At 28.9% G+C, this 9,883-nt stretch overlaps 1 protein-coding gene and 1 non-coding gene across 2 annotated transcripts; both read left to right on the top strand.

Annotated features, from left to right (window-relative positions):
- Window positions 1-460: 460 nt before the first annotated feature.
- Window positions 461-531, top strand: TRNAG-GCC (transfer RNA glycine (anticodon GCC)). The gene has a single exon. It is a non-coding gene; the product is annotated as a tRNA-Gly (tRNA).
- Window positions 532-3,838: 3,307 nt separating this feature from the next.
- Window positions 3,839-7,959, top strand: LOC108485850 (protein trichome birefringence-like 33). The gene is made up of 8 exons (XM_017789696.2): window positions 3,839-4,149; window positions 4,254-4,319; window positions 4,428-4,493; window positions 4,597-4,828; window positions 6,304-6,481; window positions 6,572-6,771; window positions 6,858-7,022; window positions 7,498-7,959. The coding sequence occupies exons 1-8, from the start codon at window positions 3,975-3,977 to the stop codon at window positions 7,835-7,837; spliced, it is 1,422 nt and encodes a 473-aa protein (XP_017645185.1). The 5' UTR covers window positions 3,839-3,974; the 3' UTR covers window positions 7,838-7,959.
- The last annotated feature ends 1,924 nt before the right edge of the window (window positions 7,960-9,883 follow it).

Here is a 9,883-nt window from a genome sequence, read left to right on the forward strand (position 1 = left end):
TATTTATTATTATTTTTAAAAATTTAAAATATTTCATGTATAATTAAATTACAAATAATTCATTAATTATTAAAAGTAAAAATATTTAAAATGTATATTTTATGTATACTTATATTAAATTATTTAAATATTATTTAAATTAAATTATTTTCAATTTCTAACATAATAAATATTTTAAATTTTCATCCTAATTTTTAGAGTAACGTTAAACATATGAAATTAATAAACTATATTCTTTCGTGAACATTCTAAAAACACTTGATACCAACGCTAAACTAAATTAAGTCATATCATTTGGACGTTATGGCAAAATCGAAACTCTTTCAAACTCTTCTTCCTTTTTTTCTTTTCCGTTCACACAATCAAATTCCTTTCATGAATCCATCATTCTCAAAATATTTCTCTTCTTTTTTTTTATGATTATATTAAGATAGAAACTTATAGTCCAGAATATCAAAGAGCACCAGTGGTCTAGTGGTAGAATAGTACCCTGCCACGGTACAGACCCGGGTTCGATTCCCGGCTGGTGCAGCCTACTCTTTTTTGGCACTGGACCATGCACTCAAACTGTTTGGTCAAATTCCTGCACCGAAAGAGTGGCACTGGACCATGCACTCAAACTGTTTGGTCAAATTCCTGCACCGAAAGAGTTGCAATGAGATCTGTTACAATTTCCCTTTCCTCTTCAAGGGCTTTGACAGAAATGTTGGGTTTGCATGTGGGAAAGAGTTGGTGAAATTTGGGTTTGGTTCTAGTGGTTCTTTTGCAAAATGCTCTCATCCTTGTTTTCAAAAAATGTGCTCTCATCCTTGTTTTCAAAAAATGTGATACCAATTAATTTAATAAAAAATATTAATGAAACTACCAATTGAATTTAAATTTTGAAATTTAAAAGAAAAATTAAAAAGAAAGATTAAATTCTTAAAACTAAAAGTAGAGAAATTAAATTATAAAATTTTAAAGTATATCTCTTGTGTGTGAAGCATCAAAGCTTATAATTTAGTGAAGGCTAGCATCGATAGGAAAAGGACCTTCTTAATATTTTTGAAGGATAAAGTAATATTTAGTCCTTCAACTTAATAACTTTTCTCATCTTGGTTTTTAATATTTAATTTTTCACTTTAATCTTTGAATTTGGTAGCTTTTCTCAATTTGGTTTAAATCCTATAAATGTATAATAATGTGACACTCTAAGATTATATTACATCATCACTTAGAATTTTTTAAATATTTTTAGATCATATATTTTTAAAATTTTAGGTGATGACATATCAAAGTACCATGTCATCATACATTAATAGAATCCAAGTTTAATAATTAAATTAAGTGCAAGTTTTGGGACTAATGTGAACCCAAAAAAATTTAGGGACCAAGTTTAAAAAGTTACCAAATTTAGGTACTAATGCTTTTATCTCTATTTTTTTTTTTTTTATTAATCCTGCTGGTGTGTTCTTGGTTGTTTCGGTAATTTGATGTCTTTTCTTGGCTGCACTAGTGTTTCCACAATTCTTACTGTAAGCTGTATGCTCTGTTTTTTCCTATTGGAGTATACGGTCCTATGTATGTAGTGTTTTTTTTTTTTTTTCTTTGCTTTCTCCTGAATAAATTCTCTTTAATTTCAAAAAGAAAAATTGTAAGGTGGTAGCTTGATATAATTTTTAAATTTTTTATTCTTTGTAGTTTAATTTGTCTAGTTTTAATTTTTATATTTTTTAAATTTTAAAATTTCAATACTAACACAAATGATAATCGCTAATTCATTTGATTAAATTCAGTTATTAATATTGAACTATATATATAGTTATAGATTTAGTACACATTCTCCAATTGAATCATTGTCTCCTATACTTTCTGAATTTTGAAATTTTATTACTAGCACAAATGATAGCCATTAATTCATTAACTGAATTTTTAGTGAATAATACGTAGAAATAACAAGCGGACGTGACATTACACATAAAGTAATATGTTTGCTGCATCAGATTTTAAAAATAATAAAACTTCATAAATTTAGCAATTATGTGAGAACTAAAATTTTAAAATTTTAAACAATTTTTGTTGTTCTTAATTTTTTGGTTCATGATAAAGTAATATGGAATTAGGTTAGCTCTAGAAAAATCCATTTTAAAGAAAATAAAAAATTGATGCCTTAACAGCCCAGTATCACAATGATGATTCTGTAGTTTGGTAGTAGTTATTGTTAACCAAATTTATTTTAAATTAGCACAATTAGTCTTATGTTTAAATCATTTTATAATCATAACTATCTATATATAATATAAAATGTAACTAACCATTATTAATCTAAATAATGAAAAAAAGAATGAGCTAACTACCTATATTTGTCGATTGAATATTAATTTAATTGATATAGACATTGTTGTCAATTTAGAAAGATATGAGTTTGAGTGTGCTAAACTGCATTATCTTCCTATTTATGTGTAGGGTAGAACTATGAATAGTTTTAAATATTATCTAAAAAATAAATATAATAATTTTAAAAAGAAGTAATGGTTTAAGAAAATAATTAAAATCTATAATAATTAAGTAGGTACATAATAATAAAATAGTATATGAAAACCTTTTAGTTGATCCATCACTATTGGGAATATTGTTGACTATGTACATTGGATACAGCTTGGATGAAAATTATATGGATTTTTAAAACAAAATTAAAATAATGGACCAATTTTGTCATAATACCTAATATTTTGAATTAATTTATCATGTCCAGCATCCTCTAACTTATTGGATGTAATATATAGACTCGGTATATTTCCTACAAATTATCATAGAATTAAGAAATTTATTCATGTTTACACATTTTAACTTATAATTAATAATTTTTAATATTTTAATTACATCAAAGTTTATTTGCTTTTAATTTACCATTTCAAATACGAATATAATATAAATCATCTTAGTCATATTTATATGACTGGTATTTATTATAATATTTACATATTTATTAAATATCTTATATTTTATATATTTTTTGAAAAATATATTACGAAGACTAATCCTTTTGAGTTTGTGGTTACCGATGAAGGAAAATTGATTATTCTTTTCAAAAGAGTTTTCGAAGTATAGTCGTCCAAAAGTTGACAAATCTCTCAACAAGTCAATATTATCTTTAGTCAAGGTTTTGTCTGCCAACTTTATAGAGGGCCCGAGTGCTTAAAGTTGCCTAAAGAGGCAATTAGTTTAATTGAACGAGAATGACTTGTCAGATAAGATTAGATTGTGTGTTACACACAGTTACCTACCAAAAAAATATGAATATTTACACTTTGATAAGGTTTGAACCATGCCCTTATATGAAATTATTGAGCACCTATGCTACCACTTGATCTAATACTATTCAATCCGACAAGACGTTTTCACTCTATAAAACTCACAACTTTTTCAAGCAATATCGACGCTCAAGTTCTCTGTGGAGTTAGAAAACTAAACCCCAACTAGGGACACTACCGACAAGTTAAGTGTTCAATTGGCTTTGAATGGACGATACTTCGAAATTTTTTTTAAAAAAAGTCGACCTTCTCTCCACATTATCCGTTCCAACAATATCATCTATAATGTTCTAATTTGAAATTTCTCCCTTAAACTAGAATATTCAGTAACCTCATAAAATGATTAAATTTAATATATATCTAATTAACTTAGCAATAAAAAAAGTGAAAAATTGGACAACCTTATAATGCTGTCATATATATATATATAAAATAATTTATTTCCACATTTTATTCTCACATAATTTCGTATTTTTAAGTTTTTAAAATTTTGGCAACAAAGGGATCTTTTTATAGTAATAAATCAAATAAAAAACATTGAATATTCGGAAACTTCAACAACTACGAAAAGGCTTCTAAATTTTGATCATTGCAAATGATTGAATTCAGTGATCTCCCTCATTTCAAAACACCATTTTTATCTAATCATAGTTGCCAAACATCAAAAAGGAAAAGAAAATAATGAAACCTCCATTGCCACCTTCAACCTCTTCAGCTCTGAGAAAGACACGTCCTTCTCCCTACTTTTACACCTTCTTAACGTTCACGGTTTTCGTTCTTATTCTCTATTGTGAAGACTTGCTCTCCATTTTTGATCGAAATGAACTCGTTCCAATCAAACCAATCCCTGAAACAGGTAACTCAGTTATTAACTCAGTCGTGTTTTTTTTTTGTTGGTTTTGATTTGACAAGCATATATAATGCTGTTTTCTTGGTGGGGTTTTGGTTATGGGATTGTAGGGAAGGAAAAAGAGACAAAATCGACGTCGCAATTGCCATTTGTTATAGGGGAACCTGAAGAAACAGGTGAGTCAGTTCTTAACTCGGTCATCGTTTTTTTATAAATTTTTTTTAGAGTTTGACTGACATATATAATGTTGTTTTCTTGGTGGGGTTTTGGTTATGGGATTATAGGGAAGAAAGAAGAGACGGAATCGAAGTCGAAACTGCCATTTGCGATAGGGGAACCTGAAGAAACAGGTGACTCAGTTCTTAACTCGGTTACCTTTTTTACTTTTTTTTAGGGTTTGACAAGCATATATAATGCTGTTTTCTTGGTGGGGTTTTGGTTGTGGGATTGTAGGGAAGAAAAAGGAGGCGAAATCGACGTCAAAGCTGCCATTCGCGATAGGGGAAACTGAAGAAGGATGTGATATATTCAGTGGGAGGTGGGTGAGGGACGAGTTAACTCGGCCTCTCTATGAAGAATCGGAGTGTCCGTACATTCAGCCCCAGTTGACATGTCAAGAACATGGTAGACCTGACAAAGAGTATCAGAAATTTCGATGGCAACCCTATGGATGTGATCTTCCCAGGTATTTAATGACACTAAAACCCTAACCTCTTTATACTCATGATCAAAACAAAAACAAAACACAGAGCAATACTTATTCTCATGTTGTCTTGTTTTTCAATGCTGGGAATCTTACGTAGTGTTTTGTTTCTCTTTTAAACCTTCAAATGTTGGCCAACTCCTATGTTTTTGTCGTTTCAAGCTTCAGAGGCTTCTCACCACATGAAATGGTAATGAAAGTGTTTCAAATAATATGCAAGTAAAAGTAGAACACTTCAAAAGTTAAAAGTTATGTGATGAAGTTAATATGAAGCTTTTTTATAATTTGAGAACTCTAATAACAATTCCCATAATCATTTATTTGGCCCCAACTTTAAAAAAATAGTCATTTTAGACCTTTATTTAATTTTTAGTCTTTCTTAACCTTTAACCTTACGTTATTTATCAAATCACCTTAAAATAGATAGAAAAATCAACATTTGTTAACTTTGTTGATATGGCATACACATTGTTAGTTCAAAAAATTATTTTAAAAATTAAAAGTACGACAAATTATAAAAAAATATTTTTAAATTTAAAATAATTAATCAATTGCTGATGTGGTATACACATGACAATTCGCGTGTATGTCACGCCATTAAAGTTAATAAATATTAATTTTTTCATTCATTTTAAAGTGATTTGACAAATAATATAAATTGAATGGTTAAAAGACACGAAATTAAACGAATAACTAAAATATTTTTTAAAATTATAGGGCCAATAATATTATTATAAAGAATATTCTTTTTAATATTTAATAAATGGTATTTATATTATATTTAAATTATTCTTCTAGTGTAAATTATAACATGTTAACTCGTAGTGGATGGCAAGTAAGGGACCTCCTGTTTAAAAATAAAATATTAGGACGTGGGAACACTGAGTTGCATTTAGTCCACGTAATCTGGTGTAGTTGGGGCCCACTTTGAGCTGGGTCTTCTTTGTTTTTTTGTCTATTGATGGTTGGTTCTTCAACTAAGCCTATGGAAAAAAGATTGCATATCGGTTTGGTTCCTACTTGCTACGTGTTAAGAGTCAAAATAGTTGAAATATTTTGTCATACCATAATCAACAAGTCGATCTTTTTTTCTTAGCTACAAGTTTACTCTATGTGTTGTTTTATTTTATTTGAAAATGTTAGATAAAAATTATATAAACAATTATTCATATCATGTTATGTAATCATAATTTTCAAATTATTTACTATAAAAATCATTAAAATAAATATTTGTGATTGTATGATTTTATTTAACGTGTAATTGAATTTTTAAATAATGAGTTGTTTAAATGTAGGATATGAGATTAATATTAACTTGAGCATAAATTTGATATCATTCTATCTATAATTTAGATGAGTTAAATGATCAATTTTATTGATACGTGTATAAATATGAGTTAAATGGTGATATAATATTAGTAATATATGCTGATGTTTGATAATATTTTTGTTGCAAGGTTTAATGCCACATTGATGCTAGAGTCGTTAAGAGGGAAGAGGATGATGTTTGTAGGAGACTCATTGAACCGAGGTCAGTATGTTTCAATGGTGTGCCTTCTCCATAGAATTCTTCCTCCAAATGCAAAGTCTTTAGAATCTTCCATTGATCAATCATTAACGGTCTTCAGAGCCAAGGTAATTAAGGTTCCCAAATCTCTCTTCAACTCATTACATGGCTAGTTTTGTTTTGATGGTCGTATTATTTGTTGTGATACATTTTTTCAGGATTACAATGCGACGATTGAATTCAACTGGGCACCATTTCTTCTCGAATCGAATTCGGATAACGCCATCGTTCACAGAGTGGACGATAGAATGGTGAAGAAAGGATCCATCAACAAGCATGGCAAGAATTGGAAAGGCGTCGATGTGTTGGTATTCAACACATATCTATGGTGGATGACAGGCCGAAAGATGAAGTTCTTGTACGGTTTTTTCTTTCATTTTTCCGTGTGGGTTGAACATGTTAATAGTTTTTAACTAAGTTCGGAAAAAAATGGTCCATTGACAGGAAAGGGAAAGGGTCATTTAAGGATGAAAAGAAAGATATCGAAGAGCTGACAACTGAGGATGCTTATCGAGTGGCAATGAAAAGCATGTTGAAATGGGTGAGGAAAAACATGGATCGTAACAAGACGAGGGTGTTCTTCACTAGCATGTCTCCTTTGCATATCAAGTGAGTCAGAATTCTTTCTTACATAAGTCAAAATTATTATGGAGGTTGATATATTAAGAGTTAAATTGTATTTTGATACTTTTACTAAAAAATAGGTAAATTAATTATATCAAAGAGCAAATTAGTAATTTTTAAAAGTTTTAACCATTTATATTGTTAAAACTGGTGTGACTGATAGAATAATCAATTAGTTATACATGGTGTACTACAAATACCTCATCCTAACATATAAAGATCAACTTTTAACATTATAAATGGATAGAATTTTTAATAAAAAAACTAGTTTACTCTTTAATCTAGCATACACTAACAAATTTGCTCATTTTTTTAATAAAATGGGCAAAATGTAATTTAATTCTTAATATCAGAATTTTCATAATACTTTTACCTCATGCGTACATACACAAAAGAAAATATTGAATTTTGAAGATGAATGAAACAATTAATTAGATGTTGAATGACTTTGTGTATGTAGGAGTCAGGAATGGGGAGGGGAACCTGGTGGGAACTGTTATAATGAAACGACTTTGATTGAGGATCCTAATTATTGGGGATCAGAAAACAAGAATATTATGCAAGTGATTGCTGAAGAATTCCGTAAATCAAAGTATCCAATTACATTCCTTAACATCACTCAGCTCTCGAGTTATCGTAAAGATGCCCACACTTCAATTTATAAGAAGCAATGGAGTCCATTGACACCCGAACAGTTGGCTAACCCGATTAGCTATGCGGATTGTGTTCATTGGTGTTTGCCTGGTCTCCAAGATACTTGGAATGAACTTCTATTTACCAAGCTATTTTATCCTAGTTAACTGTAGAAATGTAGCAAGTGATTGAATTAATTAATTGCTTCTTTTTTTATTTACTCTTTTGTAACTACTGAAGTTTGCACAAGTTTCATAATTGAGATTAAAGATATCCAAAGATTGAGTTATTCATCCGAAAATCCTACGATATTTTAGGGAGGAATTGGAAAAGAATTAATGCAATGCTATTTTATTTTTCATGCTGTTAATCTTTGGGTTTTGGGTTATTATGCTTATCAGATATGTAGAATGAAAATGGAGTAAAGCGGATCGACAAATATCTTATTTCTCCCACTTGAATACTTTAGTTAAAATTGAATTAATTAATTAAAATAAATCGAATCAATTTAATAATTGATTGGCAATTTAATTAATTATTATATATATTCAATATATTATATATAAGCCCATATATAAGTTAAATAGAATTACAATTATTGATATAACGTGTCAAAGAAAAATATTATAAAATTAAAATTAAAATATTTAACAAAATGACATTATCATTTATTTGTTGCTATTGTGTTCTTTGTAGTTTTTCATTTAGTGTAGTTATTGTCTTGTTGTTTTGTCTCTCTCTTTTTTTTTAAACTAAAACAAATAAAAAGAGCATTATTATTGTATTTTTGTCATATTTAAAATTTAATAGAACTATAAAAAAGAAAATATGTACAAATTTCAATTCGATTAACCGTTAAAATTTTAAATTTTAATTAATTCAATAATGATAGTTCGTTTGACGTATTAATTGAACTAGTAGTTTAGACAAGCAATCCCTTTTTTTCTCTTCATTTTGGTTATTGAAATATCAAAGTTCCTTTTATTATTATTTAGGTTAAATTCTTCCATTAGTTTTTGTAGTACGTAAGTTGTGAATTTAGTCCCTAATCTCCATATTTTTCGAATTTTGAAATTTCAATCGTGACTAAACAATAATGGTTAATTTCATTAAGTTCTGTTATTACATATGTATACTATATGTCAGCCTGTTATTTCATATATTACTCACAAAAAAATTTAGTTAATGGATTTAATGGTGGTCTTTTGCTTCGTGATTAAAATTTTTAAATTAAAAAAGTAGAAGAACTAAGAATGGTCAAATTGGAAACATGAACTAAATCTGCAACTTTATACATAGTATATGACTAATATCAAAACTTAACTAAACAGATTCAACAGATAACGTCTAGGTAAGGATTAAAGTTTTAAAATTTGAAAAGTATAGAGATCATATTTTTTTTAATAAGAACAAAGTGTTTAACAACCTAGAAAATATTTAAGAAATCAAAAAATTGAATTTAAAGTTGCATGTAACACCCCAAACCTGACCTAGACGTTATAGCCGAATCTGGCAATGTCACATGAAATGGAATTTGAAAACGAATTTATCATGTTAAAACTGTTTTCGTTTATTAGCTTTTATTTATCTTCCATCAATTTCAAAACTACTTTCTCTTTAATTTGATTCGTGTAAACCTCCTCTATAGTGAAAGCTATTAAAACCGTGATATTTAAAGAAAATCGTTTGCTTTCAGGAAAAACGTTGTGTTTAATAAAAAACCGAGTTTCGTTGCAGTTCAAAAGTTCGTAAAAACAGTTAAAATCCCAAAACAATGGTAAACAGTCCAAAAGACCCAAATTACATCAAAATTACCCAAAATCAAATAGGAATTAAATCCATAAGAGAAATTAAAACCGTTCAATAGTGGTCATCGCTGAGTCCTCTGCCGCACCGATCCGTCTAAGTCTGGGGATTACCTGTACATATAAAACAGAAAGGGGTGAGTTTACGTAAACTCAATGTGTAATCCCTACAGAAGACATGCATACAGTCAAACAATAGTCATCAGTCAAATGCAGTCTGGGCCTGAGCCCATTTCCGTTTCAGTAGTAGTTCGGGCCTTAGCCCATTTCAGTTTTAGTATCAGAAATGTATTAGGGCCTAAGCCTATCACAGCAACAGTATCAAATATACATTAATCAGTAAACAGAGTCCTATACAACCAGCCTCTACACACCATCTTCGTCTATTCTTACACTCCATGTAGGGTT

Source organism: Gossypium arboreum, chromosome 6 (assembly GCF_025698485.1).
Source record: "Gossypium arboreum isolate Shixiya-1 chromosome 6, ASM2569848v2, whole genome shotgun sequence".
In the NCBI taxonomy this organism is placed as follows: domain Eukaryota; kingdom Viridiplantae; phylum Streptophyta; class Magnoliopsida; order Malvales; family Malvaceae; genus Gossypium; species Gossypium arboreum.

Bases quoted from the DNA above. Each gene is read 5' to 3' on its own strand.
- LOC108485850 (XM_017789696.2), top strand. From the start codon at position 3,975: ATGAAACCTCCATTGCCACCTTCAACCTCTTCAGCTCTGAGAAAGACA. The intron at 4,150-4,253 runs GTAACTCAGTTA...ATGGGATTGTAG, and splicing joins CAAACCAATCCCTGAAACAG to GGAAGGAAAAAGAGACAAAA. The intron at 6,482-6,571 runs GTAATTAAGGTT...ACATTTTTTCAG, and splicing joins TAACGGTCTTCAGAGCCAAG to GATTACAATGCGACGATTGA.